Source organism: Grus americana, chromosome 3 (assembly GCF_028858705.1).
Source record: "Grus americana isolate bGruAme1 chromosome 3, bGruAme1.mat, whole genome shotgun sequence".
In the NCBI taxonomy this organism is placed as follows: Eukaryota; Metazoa; Chordata; class Aves; order Gruiformes; family Gruidae; genus Grus; species Grus americana.
In genome coordinates this window covers 44357628-44378391 of record NC_072854.1, presented here as the reverse complement: position 1 = coordinate 44378391, position 20764 = coordinate 44357628, and the positions used below count along the sequence as shown (strand labels likewise).

General features: G+C 37.6%; 1 protein-coding gene across 1 annotated transcript in view; it reads left to right on the top strand.

Annotated features, from left to right (window-relative positions):
• Positions 1-20764, top strand: part of MMS22L (MMS22 like, DNA repair protein) — a 97349-nt gene that overhangs the window by 60160 nt on the left and 16425 nt on the right. Inside the window, exons 15-20 of the mRNA XM_054821514.1 lie at positions 6476-6666; positions 9137-9287; positions 13814-13956; positions 14734-14876; positions 15031-15190; positions 17460-17629. Coding sequence (XP_054677489.1) covers positions 6476-6666; positions 9137-9287; positions 13814-13956; positions 14734-14876; positions 15031-15190; positions 17460-17629 — 958 coding nt within the window. The remainder of the gene's footprint in view (positions 1-6475; positions 6667-9136; positions 9288-13813; positions 13957-14733; positions 14877-15030; positions 15191-17459; positions 17630-20764) is intronic.

Below are 20764 nucleotides of genomic sequence, written 5' to 3'. Positions count from 1 at the left end.
TCATGATCAGATTTCCTGTCCCCAGTAGATGGAGATTGTGGGTTAGATGCTCAGCTCAAGGCATTTGTGTAGCTGAAGTGTAGGCACCCACGGATCTTCCCACTCAAAAGAGGGTGATCTGACTAAGTGAGCAGTTTGGGAATTACAATTTGGGAGTCTGAATGTGTTTGTGCCCTGCTTTTTAACCATTATATCCTTTTATCCTTTTGGATTTCATCCAACATCTAAGGCATGTCACTTTGTGTATGCTGCACGTTGTTGTGCCTGATGAAGGCATGTTGTAACACTGACATTTATGATATTGTGCAAGTCCGTGCTATAAAAAAACTTAAGCACAAACGGAATAATTAAAGCATTTCATAAAAATCCTGGATGTGACATTGTGAAAAGTATCCCTCTTCCATTGTTACCCTTCCCAGCTCATCACATCAATAAGTGATCGTTACATGCAGACATAACCAGGCATATTATTTGCACATCCTTTTTGCAGTAAACATTTAAATGTGCAGTTTACTGTGGATTACTGAAGCAAATTAAACTGAATGAAGAACACTGAAACATGATTTAATAAATACTGATCTGATGGGGACGTGTTAGTGTTTGATAATATTATATCATGATTTTTCAAGTTCTGTTTGTACAGTGAGCAATACAGCTCGGTGGTGGTGATGCTATCGTTACGGCTTACAGAGTGCTGATGCTTTCATTATAAACTGTAGGGGTTTCCGAAGTGTTTCTTTTAATGGATGAAAAAATTTAGTTTTGGCCTTAAATTTCTCATGTTGCTTATCTTTCTGAAATATATTTTTTTAATTCCATAAAGGTGGATTAAAATTTGGTGCTCTTTTGGGGTTTATTTGTTGGGGTTGGGGGGTTTTTTGAGTTACCAAAGAATGAAAAGGCTGTTGCTCAAATATGAAGAAACTTCATAAATACTTTGTAAGTTTCTTGCAGATATGGAAACAACTTAAGTTCAGAGATTCTGATTTGAGGTGGGATTACTTCTTCTGTCTGGTTGCTACTGCAGTCATACCAGTCTCAATATACTGGGTGCTATATAAAGGAATATAAAAAAGAAATTGTGTCCCAAAGAGGTTAGAAACAGATTTAAAAGAGGACTTGGATGTTTGATTCAGACTTGGGTAGAATTTAGTCACCTTCCTTCATGCATGTTTCACTGGAAGTGTCTGAAAGTCTGTAGGTGACTTCATTTTAACCACTGAAATTCCCTGGGTACCTAAACTTGTGTGCCCAGAGACACAGGACACCAAAAGCCTTTACCATGAGATGACTGACACCTACATCTATGGCTTTCCACCAGTGTCTAAGCATGGTTAGTTTGAGACACTTTCTTCTTGGAGGAGCTGGGCTATGGTGGAACCACTGTGCAGCTAGTGTGCCTCTTCTGTGAATCCAGACCCATTTCATTTTCATGAATCTGCATGTGTAAGAGAGGCAGGATCATAGGGTTTGTTACTTGTACCTTGGCACAGCTCCATGATACCACATGAAAGCAGACTTGAACCCAGATGAAACCAATTTATCCTTTCCTCTATGAATGCCAGTATTATACACCATACTTAAACTAGCTTTTCTTTTTTGAGTGTTTTGAAAAATTCTGTAAAAAAAGTAATTAACTCACTCTAAAAATGTGTTCTCCTTCACACTTTGTATTGTATTTTGTGGTAGTATAACAGGTATGATTTCAGAAATGTACATGTATTTAGTGTAAACTGCATACTTGAAGCACAGACATAAAAATAAGTAAATGCTTATGAACAAATTACTAAGTAGAAGTTGAAAAGTGAGTTCATCAGCATGGGAGTTGATATCTGTATGGATCAATGCAATTTTCTATAAATATCATGTAACTAAATGACATAATAGTCAACTAGTTGAATACCCATACTGGATTATTTTCTATGGCATATGGAGGGTGTGCAAGGATCTTTTTCAGCTTAAACTTGGATAGGACTAGTTCCTGGAAATGTGTGTGGCTTCTGCCAAAACCTTGCTCCCAGTTCTGGTCACTGTAAGAAGCAACAGTTCTGGTGGAGCGGAAGGAGGAAATGAGTAGAGATATTAAAGAAGTATTGATGTTCTGCGGCATTTGAAGAAAGTGAAATTGGATGAGTATTTTTGAACTAAATTCTGAAATGCTGCTTGGTAAATATTGTTTGGTCACTGAAGCTGAGTGCACTGCAGTCTAGCAGAGATCTTGGAGTTTTGCACCTGTAGCAGTAGCACAAATTTCGAGTGTATCACTGCAGTGAGATTTATACAACCACAGAAGTATGACTGGATAGATTTCTAGAGGAAAGCCCAATGTTTTGCCATACAATAGTGCTTTCTTTGTATTGGCAAGTAAGAGGGGTCAGGAAGCCGAAACACCTTTCCGTATGAAATGGAGTAGTGTCAACACTGGCACTTTTATTTTGCATTTTATTTTAATGCCATCTTTATTGTGTAACTTATTGCTAATCTTTTCAGCAGAAACAAATATGCTTTCCATTGTATTAATGTGGCTTTTGATTTTGGGGAGACCTTAAGATGATAACTTTTGTTGTTGTGCAGATTTCCGAGTAGCTGACATCACCTCTGTGTCTGGGGCTTGTTGAGAGAATGTAAAGCTCTTCTGTCGACTTCACTGTAATCCAAACTCTTACTTTTTTGTTCCCTGTATCAACTAATCTCCATATCTCTTCAGTTGTTTATGCTGAAATCTTCACAGCTACCACATAGCTGAAGAAGGCTCAACTTCCCCCAGTCACTTCTGTTGCTGTTACCACCTCTATGGCAACATTAAAGTAGGACCAAGGCACACTGCATTTGTTGCCAAAATATCAAAATGAGAAACTGCGGTCATAATCTTACACCGATGCAAAAAGAAGGAGAATGTTTGGAAAGGAAATCTCCAAATTCAAGTATTATTCAAGTTCCATTGATATGCAGAGAGCACAAAGCCCCTATTACCTGTCTTTGAATCAGAGTGTGGTCATGCTTTGCTTGATTTTACTTTGCTTGAGTTTTCCTTGAAAGAACCGATGTTAGTAGTTGAAATCCTAAGCATCAAAGCCATTTATCATTTTAGAAATACTCCTATATCTCTACCCAATCTCCCTAGATTTATCCAAGGGTGTTCGTTCTGCAGGTGTTGGGTTTTAATTATTTATTTGTTTCACCATCGAAAGGTCATTTATTTCCTTTAAAAAGACTTTCCTGAGCTCAATCTTGGCTGTACTGGGCAGCTGAGTTCTGTGGATGCTGCAGCTGGCCTGGCGTGGTCTGGGAGCAGAGGAACTGGGAATACCACCTGTGAAGAAGCCAGTGTCTGTATTTATAGTCTGGGAGCCACTGAGGGTGGTAGTATGTGTCCCTGGCAATGCTGGTAGGAGGAGAGAGGTCTTCTCGTATGTTGGGGAGTTCTGAACCCTTGTAGTTCAAATTAAATAACATTGTATTAAGTCTGGATGCCAGTATGCAGCCAGTGCAGATTATGGACTAGTAGTGACTTGAGTTTCCATTATATAGGCAGGCTTCTGCATTTTATCTGTTTTACTTTTCCAGCTTGACCAAAAATTTCACTCCATTTTAGTAATCCAGGCTTGCAAAGGCATGGTTTATGTTTGTGAAAGGATTGTTCGTGATTACAATATCTGCATCCAGATAAATGGCTGCAAGTAGGATGTAGAAAATAACCCCACATGCTACTGCTGTAACGATACATCCAGCACAATCCTCATTCAGGTAGCACAAACATTCCCTTCTTTTATAAACCCAGAGTTTATTTGATCTGACGGTAAAATGAGAAAGCATACCTCTTTTTACAGAAACAGGAAATCCGTGATTTAAAACAAGTAAAATCCACACCAAGTTATTACCATTGTAATGAGGCAACCGGTGGTTCCAGAGCTCTTAACACAATGGAAAACTACTTGTATATGGTTTCAGAAATGGAGCAATGTTTGATGGTGTGCTTGTCTAGTGTTAGAAAAATGTGGAAACCTGAATAAAAAGTAAAATTGTTTTTATCCATATTTTTATGGAATTAAAATAATTTGCTTGTTGGTAGAAGTAGTTGGCTACTGCTGCTGCAGCACGTATCAGTGCTCCATCGATTCTAAGGATTTACCTTATTGCAAGCATTTGTGTAGGTTACTATGAATAAACATAAATACTGATTGGTACGTGTTGCCCTTCCACTGACACAGAGATATATTACCTTACTTTGGAAGTCTGTACACCCTTCTACTTTGCATAGATGGCTAAAGGAGATGCAAGGCACCCTTCTTTGGAGAGGCAATTTAGAGGAGAGAAAAAGGTCTTTGTGCAATTTTACACTGTAGTCTGGATGGAAGTATGGCAGAATTTGGTCCCCTAAGTTTTGTTCTCTGCACTTTGAGGATTCGTGCTTTCCTTTCTTAACAAAATAAACCAAAAAAGCCCTTTATGTTTTTACAGTTAAAACTTTTTTTTTTTGGTAATAGGCAAAAATATATTCTTTAACTTGCTGCTTTAGCCTTACTTTTTACTTTTTCATTGTTTGTCCTCTAGACCTCGCTATTTCTGCACCCTTTTCTTTGTCCTTTTTTGGATAAGGGATACTGCCAAAGAAGTATTGCTTGACTTTCTATGCTAATCTCACTTCTATTTCAATTCATGTTGACTTGGAGAATGTGCCTTGTAAATAGGAATACCAACTGACATACTGAATATAATCCTCAGTTTCTAAGCATTGATTGTTTTCACAGCATCCTTAAAGGGTAAGCTGTCTTACTATCCAAATATCATGGCTGGGAAACTGAGGCTAACAAAGGCTGTATGATTTCTGTGAAGCCACAGAGGGAATAAATGTTGGGTTTAGAATTCCTGGCTTCTGTTTCTGTGTTTGGACTTGCACTGTCTCTCAAAGAAACATTTGATTCCTCCTAATATTACGTATCCTTCCATGTCTGTTAAATGTAGCCATTCGAAAAGTAGCTGGTACTCAATTCTCTCTGTCTGTCCTATTGAAACTAATGGCTGCCTGCAGGCAGGCATAAGGTATCGTTACCTTTGACAGCCAGTATGTTTTATGTTTTAAATTATGTGTTAGGCAGAATTTTTGGATACTAATTTGGTATAATGAGATGCGCTTCTAATATCAACCCTAGTACGGGAAGGCCTTGCAGCCAGTCTACTCTTTATTTAAAATTATTCCATTTCAGATGTCCTAATGAGTGCTGTGAGTTGTGTAATTCTTTCATAATTTTCCCACATTCCCAGAAGGGAACTAGGAGCTAGAGGTTTTTTTCTATTTTTGTTTTGGTTTATTTCAAATTAGGGTGAGCACAGAATAAAGATCTAGGGGAAGGGTTTTGTGAAACACTTGCTATTGTGAGAATAGCAATTAAGAAAAAAAAATATTCTGGTCTACAAATGTTAGTGTTACGGCAAGTCTCGATGCCTCCGCTGTTTGCCATTATCTTATAAATATCTTGACTCTGACTTTACAGTGCTGTTTATAGAATTTAATAAAGCAAATGTAATAATGCTGCCTGTGCTTTAATGCACAATCTCAATTGAGTTGACCAGAAGATAAATAGGAACAGGAATGATAGTGCGTTCCTACAGATTGTTTTTAATAAGCATGTTATTTAGTTGATCAGACCAGTGCAGTAATGCCTCCTATCCTGCTCTACTAGACAAATTTATTAATGCTTCCTCTGCCCCCCCCCCCCCCATTTCTCCGAGAACATTGATTCCCTGCAGACATATCTCTATTAAACCTCTAGAAAGTCACAACTTCCAAATTAGATTAAGTAGCAGGAATGGTACTGGAAGAATCAAAGAAAATTGAGTGCGTTATTGAATTCATGCCACATTGTCTCAGGAAGAGATGGGAGTTATGTGTAGTGGTAACTTTTGTCCTTACTGTACTAACAAAGCTGTGGGCATTGCTGTCAAACCTAATTGTCTGCAGTGCATCAGGCTAAAATGAATCTTTTCTCTTATCTAAACTCGTACCTAGTGAGGTTTTACAAATGAGAAATAGGTTTCAGAAGGAAGCTTTACAATTGATCAAAATCGTTTGCCATTATTTGCTGTACACAACCCTACCCTAAAAACCCTACTGACAAAAATTATGAAATAAGCATCTGGCTTTGGATTGTAAGCAGACTTGCTTGTCATGCTAGCAGTTGCAAAATGCAGAATTCATTTTAAAGCTGCCTATTTCTCATTTTGATCTGACATATTAAAAAGCATATAATTAATGGTTGACATTAGTAATTAACATTAACTTTGTGGTGCTTAATATGCCATCATTCATCCATCAAATAACTGGTATGCATAATGTCTTTGCATAAAGGATTTAATTGCACAAAATGATCCTTCAGTTCTCGGGCTCTACGGTTTAAAGTAGTTGTAAATGCGTTTTTAAAAGATGTGAATTTTTCAGTTATTGAACGTAAACATTGTTTGTGTTTCTCCCTAGGAGTGTGCACAAACGTGTAAGCCAGGGACTTCAGCCAGGGAACGCGGCCTCAGAGGCACAGCTTCCTTTAGCAGCTAAAGAGCACCACCTTGCTGTCGCCAGTGCTCTCTGGAGAAATTTCTTTCCCTATTTGAAGAGCCAGCGAATGTCACAGATGCCACCTTCCCCACAGCTTGCTGATACAGCTGCAGGTTAGCATTGACCCTCTCTGCAACTGCTGGACTTGGTGCTATTTTCTGGGTCACAAACTTTCAAGGATTTTGCGGTTTGGGATATTGCTGCTTCCAGGTAGTAACTTGAATATGCATAAATGCAAAAAGTAGATTCTATGCTAAATATTTTGACAAGAACAAATATTGTAGCATTGAATTACTTGATAGAATACAAACAGATTGAGAACTCCAACGGGGTTTGAAGCTATACAAGCCTGACTTCTTTTTTCCTACCAGTCACAGATTATAATCAACATTCCAATGTTATAGAATATAAATGAGAATAACGTATTTCACTGTATCTAGAACTTAGATATTTTTGTAGAAGTTTATTATAATTTTATGTTGAACTACTCTTTTCATTATGGTTGCAATTCAAACCACATTTTTTAAAAATAATATTTTACATTTGAAGACAATTTTGAAAAGGTTGATTACATGACTTGTTTTTTGCTGGACCTTCATGGTCATGATCATACAATTATTCCATAATTCATTTTACTTATTTATCTTGCTTTACACTGAAGGGTTTTAATCTTGAAGTACAACATTCCATATGTATGCAAACTCCACGTGTAATGAGTCAGCATGGCAGTGAATAGAAAGAAATCCCAGTTTGATCTTTAACATCAGTAGCTAGCATTGTATTCTGTAGTTACAATGAAATCTTGTATCCATTTAACTAACATTTAGAGAAGTGAAATATAAAATATTTTTTTCCCATCATGATATGAATTAGATAAAGTTACAAGCTCAGAAGTACTCAGTAATAGAAAAGTTAAAAGACCCTTCGCTTGAAGCAGCTCTGCAGTAGTTAGTAGGTAACACTAATGAAGGAGACAGTGTGCAACGGCAGTGGTCTCACACTGCTGCAGCACGTATGGGAAACAGCAATACAAATCAAAGGAAGAGGTTGTTAATGTCAAAACTTTCATTCATTTCCCACAGTGTCATACCTTTTTATTTTATATTAACACAGTGAAATAGCAAGAAGAACAACCTATTATAAACTCCGCTTAGAAGCAGGGGAGTGCAGTTGTGACCTGCTTTATAGAGATGTGTTAGGCAGTACTACAGAGGAAGGCAAACCCTTCCCGCGCTCTATGAGCTTCTTGCCTCAGAGGTTGCAGCCCAAAGGAGAGAGCAGCTGTCACAGCTCTCCTGCTCCCCCTGCCAGGTACAGAGCCTGGGACTCACATTATCGTTTCTGTCTCCCATTTCTCCCCCCCCCTACGTTATGGCTGATGCTGCAGAAACAATGTGATAAGCTGGAAGAAGGCTGGCACAAATTGCTTCCTCACCTAAGGCAGAGTGGGGACTCTGTATGACCTCCTTTTTTATTCTGAGGCACGTACGGAAATGTGAAGTCCTTCCTAGCTTAAGGTAGTCTGTGCCTACACCATTAATTAAAAGAGCTTCATTGTTGTTTCTGAAAACTAGCCTTTTCTGTCTAATTCAAAGTCAGTTTCTCAATGCATGCAGTTTTATAAATCATTATTTTAATAAATTAATATTACATTTATATTTGACTTGAATGGGAGAATTTGGAAACTAGTGAGCCCCTTTATTTCATTGCCTTCCAAAGTCAGTTTTCCTGACTCATTTGATGCCTCTCATTTCCAATAACCTAATAACTGCTTAGCATTTCTGATTACATTTTCTTCCTCAGTTTAAATGTATTTGTCATTTGCAGCATAAAGAATGTGCTATATTTTTTAAGCTGGTAGTGTTAGATTCCACAACAGACCTAACAAACAGCAAAAGGTTATGTTTCATGAACAAAAACTCTGCACAAAATACTGTCCCAGTTTCTAGATCTGCAACTGTTATATGAAGATCCTTTTTTCAAGAATAAGCTTGTCTGTAGTGCTTTATTTACACCCTAGCTTCTGATAAATGAAAGTCTATTCCAAAAATAGTAAGATACCACCTCTGAGTGAGTGAATTCTTTCCAAATATAGTTCTGCACTGTGAGAAGTGTGTAAAAACAACTAAACAAATAAATAAAACTGAACCCCGTAAAGCACAGTAATACTTCTGCGTACAAGGGAAGACGTGGTGGATGGAGGCAAGAAAGGGAGGCCAAGAAGACAAAAAAACAAGTTTTTAAGACGTGTTTTTTATTGCATAGGTGGTAAAGCTACGCCTTCAGGATTTATGATCTGTAGTTTCATGAATATATTTCAAATTGCGTATGCTTGGATCCATTTTCCCTCCTTTGCATTCAGTGTGTGTCATGTTGACTTACAAACTCCTTGTGACAGAGACTACATTTTAACATGTGTACAAACGCTATCTGTTAGAATAGTTGCCCAGTTTTAATTGAGATTTCTGGTACTCCCAGACTGCGTATTATTAATCATAATTAATTTTCAGTGCTTTTTAGCGGAACAAGGATGTACTGAGAAATTATTAACATGGTGCCATGCTTTTCTCTCTTTAAAATCAGGTTTTACTCTTTTAGCTTTGGATATACCCAGCAAAGCCCTATCAGATCTCCAGCCACAGCCGGTTCTATCAATGATGCAGCTGTTTGGATGGGATGACATGGTGTGGCCTCAGCTGGTGTCAAGATATCTAAGTCACCTAATTCAAAACAGGTAAAAAACGGCGACTGCTTGTTATTCCATTACCTTCTCATTCCTTCATTAGACTTCTGGAAAATGTCGCTTCAAACAATAATGTTTCATTGAGATGGTCCAGGTTCTTTGCATCTGTTAGTGTTCTAGGTTTCTTGAAATCATCTGGGACGTTTCACAAGGGATAGTGGGTGTTATTTGGGTTGGATTGTTTGGGTTTTTAATGTGTAAATAGATTAAGATACTCAAAATTTGTCAGGAAGATAGGTAAGTATTTTGAAAAAGTGATTTTATTTTTTTTTTAATATAGGAAACCATTTATTTTTTTCCCAGTGGAAGCAGTGTTGTTACTAATAGATTTTGAAAAATGGGGACCTAGACAATATCTTCAGAGAAACACTTATGTGAAGAGTAGTACTACATCAAAGTGAAATGCGTGAACCCATAACCTATTTTTGATTTGCATAGTTATAGTTATCCACCCCCTTCTATTGTTGCTACACTTGGGCAGCGCTGTTACAGTTTGGCAAGGCAGTAGCCTCCTGCCCTACCTGCTCTTGAAGTTGAGTAATGTAACTTGGTAAATTTTAAAATTTCTAATTAAAAGTACTGGTCTTATTTTTCCCTGTACCAGTTACATTTAAAACCTTAAATCTTCTTATAAAACGTCATGATAAACAAACGTCACAGAACTCTGAAGATGCTATATAGTAAGTCTTCCATGTTTAAATATCTTGACTTCTTCAAAACGAAGAACTTTTGCCCGAAGCTGAGGAGGATGGGTTGGGCAGTATTGAAAGTATAAGGAAAATGATCATAAGGAAATGCATGCATTAAAACTTTCTTTTTGACAAGCTTGGAACACTTTCTGAGTGCATATTAATGTTCGTATAGCTCAGGTTTCTGAGACCTGCTAAATGGATGCTTTAAATTAAATAATAGGTTTAGAAAAATTATCATATTCCTATGTTTTACCTGCCAATGTTGACTACTTACAGTATCATAGAATTGTTTAGGTTTGAAGGGACTCTTGAGATCAGGTAGTCTAACTTGTCCAATGTTTCTGCTGAAGCAGGGTCAGCTAGAGCAGTCCAGTCAGTTTTATATACCTGAGGAATTTTATTTGCTTTCAGTAGGTCTCTGAACTTCAGATAGCTGGGTGGTGGTGGTTGTGGTGTGTTGTCTTTTTTTCCCCCTTGCCTCACTTCTGAAGCAGGGGAGGTGAGAGATGAGAGAGAAAGAGGGAGTGTTTCTATGTTGGACTGTATTTGAAAGTGAAAAATGTTGCACATTTTTAGGGTACATATTGTACTAAGGAGCATAGCTGTAAATCAGGATATGGTAAAGACTATTTCAGTGTGATCGGCGAAGATGAGGCTATGGCCTTCTTGCAGGGAGATGTTAAAATAAGTTGAATTTAGTACCTCGTGTGTCAATTTGGAACTCAAGAGAGGAGCACTCAGTCCTCTGATTTGCCATATTTTTCTTGTATGATCTTTATAGGGTGAGTTTCATGCAAAGTGCAGATACCTAGCACATGCTGAATGAAATAAGAGTTAGGTGCATAAATGCCCATTTATAATTTGAATTTTGCTGCTATTCAGGTGAGATCAATAAAATATTTTGATGCCTAAACTGGAATTTTGGTATAATTTAGGTGCTTAAGGCTAATTATGGTTCCTACAGTAAACACTTAAGTGATTGAAAGCAGTTACTTAAGTATTCATTAGCAATATTCATTACGCATGTGACATATTGTTATATATGTATCCACAGATACATTGCTATGCTGGCTGAGGTAACATTTACTGTGTTTGGAACCACGACCATAGCATTCCCATTCCCAAGTGGTTGGGAGCACAGTTGCATTAGCAAGCTTAGAGTGTGCACACGTGGCAAGTACTGAGTTCCCCGTGCAGCCCCACTGCCATAATTTCACCTAAAAATACAGTTAGCATTGATGATAGTTTACTGGTGTACACTATTTGAGAGGTTAGAGCACTTGTGCAAGAATTTGGAAAACCCAAGTTAAGTGGGTTTTACACTCTGAGGGAATCCAAACCTCGATTTCCAAATAACTGCCTTAGAAAGGCACGAGAGGCCCTTGCCCTCCTCTTACAGGTTGTGCCTTGGACTAACTGAAGAGATGTCAGGTTCATGGATCCATATTGAGAGAACTAGCAGGAAAAAGCATGACTGCACAGTCGAGTGATGATGGATATTTGTCTGTGGCTTATGTGCACATATATGTTCCCACTCTTTCTGGTTCTCTCTCATATGTTCTCACTCTCTCTTACCCTCTGCTTTTCTGAATCTCCCCCCTGCTGGAAGCATGGGACAGAAAGCACTCACACAGAGAAAAATATTTTTGCCCCTAAGCTGTTGAGATTGTGAATGCCAGCCCTCAAGGAGAACTGTCTGTTTGCCCTATCAGTTGCTCCGAGGCCCATCGAGGTAAAAACTGAAGTATCTGAAAGGAGGAGAAGGTATGTCCCTCCCTAATCAGCACAGCTACGAGGTGCTTAGGTTTCCTTATGCAAGGATGATGAGTACCTAAGATAAGATTTTTTTGGTAGAATTATACATAGGTATCATACTCTAAACATTGACATTTTATTATATGCTAATAAGATAGCAATTTTTTGTAACATGATTCATGTACTTATTTACCTTAGGCAGTTGTAGAGTAAAAGTTATCGAAGTATCTAAGTGCTGGGACTTCATGGTTACTGCGCTCTGATAATTTTCACATCAAACATTCTCAGTTAAAAAGTAAAAAGATTATTTTATTGCTGATGCTGTTATATACCCTGCAAGCTCTGCCTGGTCTCTTTAAGATTGAAGCTTATTCTGCATATCAGTTATTTCAATATTGATAATGAAGGTTCTGATGGACAAGCTGTGCCCTTAGGAACACGCGCACAAGCTTTGGCATTTCTTTTGCAGTAGTGCCTAAAAGTTCCTCTCCAGATCCGTGTTATGTAGTTTTAATACTGACAGTATTATAACCTGTTTAAACTAACTTTGAGCATGTATGTAAGCTCACTGGTTTAAAAGGACCACATGCTGTGCTTCTAGCAGGTAGTTATTGTTCTTTCCTTTCTTAAAGATAGGAGCATATTCCTCTCCAGTTTTAGGAAGATGCTTAAGTGGCCTACGTACCAGCAAGCAAGAGAAGCAAGAGTGACACTACAGCAGAAAATGTTTTTGTGACCCTTTGGGGCCAAGTAGACTAGCTGTGTACATCAAGATTACATAAGGCTGGAACTTTTTGTTGTTTATACATTACTGCAAAGAGCATTACGTCCATAGGCATCCTATTTTTTTCCCTTTTGGTACTGGAATTTAATTATCATTTTTTATATTTTATTTGCTTGCATTTGGTCGTCTTATTTATTTTCTCAATAGTACTTCAGCAGGGATGTTCAGACAAAACATACGGTTGTCGTTGGTTTTAACTAAATGAAACAGAAAAAAAACTTTATTAATGTTGTTCAGTGAGAAACAGAATCCAGTTTGGTTTCCATCTGGACCTGTGTTGACTTTCTGTTGCAAGCATGAGTAAAAATTCAGGAGAAAATAAGTAGATTTATATGTACATATATCAAGAAAAGAGTACAAGCATTTTTCATTAAAGTCAAAGCACCTAGGACTGACCAGGGAGGAAATCTCTCAAATAAAAAGGTGTAACTATTTTAAAGAAATTTCACTGACCTGAAGCACGCACGGAGCTCATCTGATAGGAATTGCAAACAGGGTGCAGAACAGACCTGCTGTCCGTCAGCAAGGAGTTTCTGCAGAATTAATGATGCGGGCTGATATGCTTGGGAAAAAGTGACTGGAGCAGCTACTCGCAGTGGTAAGGCGGGTAAAACTTTGGGAACACTGAACAGTAGAGGGGTCGCGCATTGAGTGTTGACGGTGCCATTGACTCCGGCCTGACGCCTGGCTGGTAGAACAGTAGTGAGTGTTTAATTGAAAGTATTTACAGCAGGTTTGCTGCGCGTGGGAATGTATATACTTGTGTGCGTATACATACGTAAATGCATACGTCTGTAAGTGTGCATCAAGTAGAGCGGTTTTCTTTCTCGTCTCCAAGCTGCCTTTTTATGTTTCTCCTTTTGATCTGTTTCTAACATGACATGTCTTTATTTGCTAATGCAGACCTTCTCTTCTCCATCTTTTATGTTGCTAGGACTAAGCAGACTTCAAGGAGCATGGAGCACCTGAGCTAGCTTTGTATGAAAGGCTGGGGTAGCTTAAGCAGTTTTATGTTGAGAAAACATACATGTATGTATATATATGCTTTTATATTACCATGGGTGGCGTTACCAAATTTATCATGTTCTCTGTATTTAGGCATCAGGATACCGTGAGCAAAGTCTGTAGAGTACACAAGAGGAATGCCAGTTGGCCTTTCTGTTAGTTTATTTCTAATCGGTTCTGTGTGGTCTCTATATGTCTACAGCCAAATGAGACATTCTGCCGCCTTTTTGCATACTTTTATTTGATCTTTTTACCTGTTTCTTCCTCTTCCACCTGTACAGTGCACTGTGTGAAGCTTTTTCTAGTATGGGATATACTTCCTATGAAGCTTTGACAGTACGTTCTTGGTTTCGCTGCATTTTGCAAATGTTCATAGATCAACCGACTGGTATGCTGGCCAAGACAGATGCTGAGCGAACAGTTGGTAAGTGTTCACATTTCCCTAATGTTTGCAGTAACGATTCTATATTGCAAAACTGGCAAACATTTTCAGCTAATTACAAAATGTATTTTTGTTTGTATTCCTTTACTTTTACCTAATTACAAAATGTGTTTCTTTACGCTGCTTGTGCTATTTATTGATAGTTTGCCTGCTCTGCATATGACAAATTTATCACAAACAAAGATAAAAGAGCTTGTTTCCTTGGAAGCAAAGAACAAAAACTTGCTCCCAAGGAGACAAGCTATTTTTCCCCCATGGAGAAACTGCTCTGAAAAAAGTAAAAACCTCAAGTAAATAGTCAGAAATCATGCTGTGAATGCCCTTAAATAAATAAAAAAAAAAAAAAAAAAAGGAAAAAAAAAGAGTTGTAAATAATTCTTCCCTTTCTTATATTGGATATTTTGCTTTCGTAGAGCAAAACTTCATCACTTCTATAAAACACTGCAGTTCTAATTATTTGTAGAACACATCTTCTAGCGACTATTTTTCATTACACATTTTGTAGATTTTGAAGAAAACCATCAGTAAAATGAAAGACTTGGTTATCCATACTTAATAGTCTTCATTCTCATATGTTTGTATTGGAAACATAACTGGTTTAGACACACGTTCTTTGTCTAGAGAGATGCAGTCGGTTGTGGAATCCTTGTATTTTAGATGTTTTAAAATCATGTTTTGTTTTATGATTTTGTGACTAAAGTAAATCGAAAAGTGTAACTGTATACTATGTTTACTGCTGTGCTCTCTCATTACAAACAGCAAAAGCCTATATGGAGCAGCTGACTGAAATGACAAGACTGATTTTTAGACTCTCAGAAGTAGAAAACATTCTTGCAAAGGCTCATGTCGAAGAGTCAGTTTTCAAGCAAGACCCTAAAAACGCTCTTGTTCAATTCATTAAGGTACTGTACATCTCTCTGTTAGCTTCATAGGACAATTTTAGAGAAAAGGAATTATGTATCGGATTTTGTTTGGTGTATGAAAAGAAATTACTCACACAAAGGTCCTAAGACACTTAGTAAGTTTATATTTATTTCAATGTTTCTGTTTTCTCAGGCTGTTGGTAGAGCTTACAGTGGCCTTCAAACACTCCCTGAAAAATCTGCCATGGTAGCAAAGACTCTGGAGTATTTAGGTGATGTATTAAAGTATGTAAAACCTTATCTGAAGGTGAAAGGACCTCCAGAAGGTCTGCAGCTTACATATTGGATCATAGGTAATTATTTTGCAACCTCTTTTCTTTTAGAAAATAGTTTTAAGGAATCGGTAAAGTGTGAATTATTTTTTTTAATACTTTTTTTCCTCTCTACTGTCCATCTTAATGGTTTAAAAAAGCAAAGTTACCAAGATATTATAGTTAGATATTTAATTTTCTTCCACTGATTTTCTTTGATTTTTATGCTGATGCCTAACTTCCTTGTATTTTTTTTTTAATTACCCCTGCAAATCAGTGTTTTCAAAAGTAAGATGTTTTCATGTCTTTTACCATTGAAAATCACCTGTTTTACCGAAACAAAACCAGAAACAGTGACAAGCCAGTGAAGGAATGTTATGACATGCTACATCATGTTTGCTGGAGTTACGATAGTGGGGAGGTTGGCTTAGGAATGTAACTTCCTTTTAGAGCTGCTCCTCTTACGTACACTCTGTGCTTTATTAAAGCTTCAATTCTAGCATTTGTTCTTTAAAGTGTGCAACTACTGATAGGATGGAAAATTATTTTTTGTTTATTATGAATGAGTGTGCCAGTCTGCCCCACTTACCTTTAAAAATAGAGTAAACCTTATGTATCTTAAAGGCAGAGGTAATGATTAGCATGTACATGCAGTGTACATCATGACTATAAGGAGTACAGTGAAAAGCATGACCACGATGCAAAAGGTGCATCTAATGTAGTGGAATTTGAGTTTTGTGAAATACTTTACTTTTCTATTACAAGATCTGCATATTTTGATATACAAGACACATGTCAAATTAAATGATTTTAGATATCCAGATGTTGGGTTGGAGCCTTGTAAAGTAATTTTAAATTGATATTTTCTTTTAAGTTCTTTGCAGTAGGAAATGATTAATCTTCAGTCATGCTGGTGTGTGCAAGAAACTGTCCTTTCTTTTTAGTTAAGAAAACATAAAAGGGGTTTAAAAGAAAAAAAAAATTTAAGTGTATTTCAATCACTTCACATTCTGTGGACTTGTTAAATTATAAGGACAAAGCAAGAAACTTAACAAATCTAAACACCTCTTGTCTGTGGTCAGATTGTGTCTTCTACTGTCCCATACATCACAGCAGCGATAATAGAAGGAGTACTTTTAGCTGGAATGAGCATGTTTCTTTCAAAACAGGAAGCTTAGGCAACATTATTAGAAGTATTGTTAAGTGATTGATCATTGTGTTTTCTTTCACTCCACAAGATTAATGCTGTTTTGCGTTGCTTTTAGAGATGGTAATGGATGACTTTTATAGATTAATAATATCTTGTAACAGCCTACTTTTGATCTTTCATTATTTTCAAAGTCTTAAACATATTTTCTTGAGAAATTCCTGTACTTTCAACCCAGCAAACTTCTTGCTTCTAATTAAATACAAACTTAAGAATGTCTGTGGGAACTGCTACATCGGAATCTTGGTTTATTTAATCTGTATTTTGGGTATTAACACTGGTGAGTATAGAGTTATTTTCTCATGAAAAATTGCACCTCACCTGCAGTAAGGATGTTTCTCAAAGAGTATTTACACATCAACACCTTTTTACCTTTTTTTTTTTTTCTCCAACTCAAAAGCAAGATGTTAAAACTGGCTCAAAGCTGCACAAGTGCTACGTTAATGTGTTGAAAACAAGAAAGGTGTTCTCTGAGGCTCTTGTTTTGTGGACTGAGAGCAGAGAGACCATGCTGGTTTAATGGAGCTGGCTGCCCCACATTCTTTTTAATCTGCCAAATTAGGTGCATTAAATACAATTTGAAAGATTTAAATCACTGTGTTAGTAGTTGCTGGTCTGGCCACAACTGGTGTGAGACAAATGTGAATGGAAGGCAAAGGAAGTATCTCTCTGTGAAATGTAGTGAATGCACACAGTAAGGTACGTGTTTATGTGCATGTGTGCTGATTCCAATAGCGTTATGTATCAAGTTTAGTTAATTTTGCTGCAGGGATGTGAGAAATTGTCTTTTCTTTAGCGTTACTGTACTTTTCCTAAAGCAGCTTCACTTCCCTAAAAACTTGTAATTGTAACATATTGCATCATTTTAATACTTTCATTTTGCAGAACTGTAAATGGACTTTGATTTGTCTTGACTGCGCTTTTTCTAAGGGGATACCATGGAATGAGTACATGGGAGTGAGACATTTCAGTTGCTGCTGCTACTCTTCGATTATTTAATTTAACACAATTGCCTCTTTAGCCTTTTTTTTTTTCCCCCGACTGTAAATTGCTTTGAGATTTCTTGATTTTTTTTTTTTACTTTTTTTTTTTTTTTTCCAACAGGATGTCTGGTAAAGTTCTGGGCACCGATACTGGCTACTTCCAAAGCACAGCAACTCCTGTTCCGCATTGTGGATTGCTTGCTGCTGCCGCACTCTGTGCTCCAGCAGGACAAAGAACTGCCTGCAGCTTTGCTGTCTGCCATTCAGGAAAGCCTACCTCTTTATCTTCAGGTAAATATCTGAACTCTATTATCAGCAGACAAACATATCTTCAGGAAAAGATTCATATTGCAGAGGATGTTTTCTTTTTCCCTAATCAAAACAACTGTTGACTGAATTTAAAGCAGCAAGAGGAGGTTTTTTTTCTTCTCGTGGAAGTGGAAGGAAAAATGCCACCCCATTGGCTTCCCTCTCATTGCATGCAGCTATGCTGTGCTGCGCTCCAGAGCTGCTAGTCTAATCGCTGTATATAGAGAAGCTTTTAGCCAACCTGCTGTTTACTCTGGTCTCTGATGTCAGAGATTTCTGAAACAGTGGATCAAATAATCGTAATATGTAGCAAGACACTTGTTGAGATGACAGAGCAAACAAATGTTTTAAATCATCCTTGACTTGGCTAACCGTAGATAATTAAAGATGAGCCACTCTTTTTTTTTTTTTTTTTCATTGCTCTTAGGAACAAAAGACAATCCTCTGCGTATCATGGCACTGTTTTATCTTGGTAGTTTGAGAATGCTGTTTGCTGAATCAAATTCCTGCTGCTTACGCTTACATGACTAAAGCCTTCTTGCCCATTATTCCTCCTATTCTTCCCTCAGCTTACCTATCATTCTTGAAACTCTGTAAGGCTTGGTGATGCTGTAGAAAGAGACTAATTCCTGCAGGTGAGGAAGAGAAAAGGATATATTTTTAGAATAAATAAGTCGATGTGTTTTTTCTTGTAAATCCTTGGGTCTTTTTTTGCTTGCGTTTTGCCCTCCCCTCTTAGTCTTCATTTTGATTGCAGTCTTAACTGATTACTTTACAGGATTGTATTGTGAAACATTGCAGTGGTAACATTATAAACATCCCTCGGATTTATTCCGTCTTTCAAAAGTTGCATTGTGATCGATGGCATGTCGTGTGGAAGTGAATGTGATTATATAATGATGTGCAGAATATGACTTGCTTTGCTGCTCCGTAGGTATTTTCAGAAGCTATATACGTGTAAGACCATCTGGACGCTGATATTACCACAGAGTGTGACTGTCTGCTTCCTAATTTAGTATTTTAGTCAGAGAGCACTGTTTCTCTGTAGTCTGCACGTACGGATGTAGTTTTAAGATGAAGCCACTCAAGTTGGTTTTGAAGTCCAAGCGTTGTGAACCCTTGTTTCCTGTTTTGTCAGTCTCTGCCTTCCTGACCTCACTGTCCTACTCTTCAGCACTCTGCTGCGTAGTCTGCATGCTTTCTGGCAAAGATAGATGATCTTATTGACCAAATAGTTTATTTTAGACAAATGCTGCTTCTAGAAAACCAGTAATTCTTTACTTTCACCAACACTTCTGGGGAGAGAAGACAAAGAGGAGAGTTATTTTTCCTATTTCGGTATGGAACTTCTACATTTTGTTGATTGTATTTACAAAGTTCCAGCATTTTTAAGTGCTTAAAACTGCTTCATTAATTTCAAAATATTTCCTTCCCCTTTATTTGGGAAAGTGGAAAAATTCCGATTTGGGATCAACTCAAAATGAAAATATTTCAATATCAGTTTTAGAAAAAAAAATAACTCTCTTAGGTCTGTGTCTGAGCTCCTTTGAGATTGAATGGATTCTAGGCACTCTCTGACTTCTCCAGTTCTCATTGCACAGTTGGCTTAAGGCTAAATTCATTCCTTTTCACACCCATGGGCCTTCCCATTTAATTTGCTTTAATGATTCTGTGAATGTGGGGTGATTTGTGAGCTGATCCAACTAGTAACTAGCCCCACAAAACAAACAAACAAGCAAAACCCCAAATGAGCATATGGAAGAGTGATAGAACAGTATATGCAGGAAGGAAAGCATGTAAACGTGGTGGGAGGACAGACAAAGGGTGTCCTTTGGCAGTAGCCCCACCTTGACTAACTGAAGCTGCTGGTGAGGTGTGATAGGCTCTCCATGGGGGGCTGCCCTATGTCTGGTGCCCATCCCGGGAGGTGGAGCAGTGGTATTTTAGTGCAGGAGCCTTAATTCACCCTCATGTTAGACAGACATTGTTGTGTAGATCTGTCCCTGTTAGCAATGTAGCTTACAACTTAATCTTTTGGCAGTTACATGAAAACAAAGAAACAGGAGTTTGGAGACCGTGCAAAATATCTTCTTGTACATGCAAATTCTTTATTCATAGTCAAAGCATAAAAGCCCTTGAGTAGCATTTCTACTCAGAGGTCTTTTCAATTCTTTTTTTTTTTTTTCTTTTTTGTCCAATCTTCGGAAAAGTTCCAGGCTCCATCTCAATCTTCTCTTCTTTTTTTGTTCTGAATGCTCCTTCTTCAGCTCCTTCAGTGTGGGCTCCCCCTTCTTTGTCCAGAAAAACCTTCTTAGATCTCACAAAACTTAACTAGTTTGCAAAATTTCCCTCTTTCCAGAGCTTTTCAAATCTGTTCTTAATGTAGTTTATTTGATCCTTTTATGTGGGTTTTGAAGAGGGTTTGAAATCAGTCTTGGTAGCAGGTAATTTCACACATTCATTGATGCAGCAGTCTTAGGAAATCCTGTAGAATTTCTGAATTGCATAGAATAAGAGTCCCTGAACAGTCACACTCTGTGTAAGGGTAATACAGCTGGCCCCAGAATTTGGGCAGCAGGCTTAAAAACAAGAACAATGTTGTTGTCACTGTGCTGTCTAAGAGAGGGCATTGCCTTTGTTCGTCACCCTAAAATGGCAGACGCCAAATTTTCATCTTTTAGGGCAACGTACGAAGCTCCTTCTTCTCTCCCCAAAGCATAGTTCACAATTCATCAAAACTGATGACTATCCCACCCTCACTCACTATCCCCCCAAACCTACAGATTTATTTTTAATAGATCAAAATTACAGGTTTTGTTTAATTTTACACAAGCACAAATAAATGTCAAATGCGCTAATTAAGATGAGACATTGCATTTCTCTCCTCAGTTTAGACTGACCGTATTTAGTTGTTATGTTTGTGTTTACTGTATATATAAATTTTGGCTATACAGCTGTGCTTTACATCAGTGATTGGGCAATTGATCTGTTCTCCACTATACATTGAACTTATCTAGAAGTTTCCTTCACACTCAGTCACTGATTCTGCCTTGTCAAAATAGGTCAGCTCTAGCAACTTTTAAACTAGTATTTTTTTCTTGCCTAAAGGGTTACTGT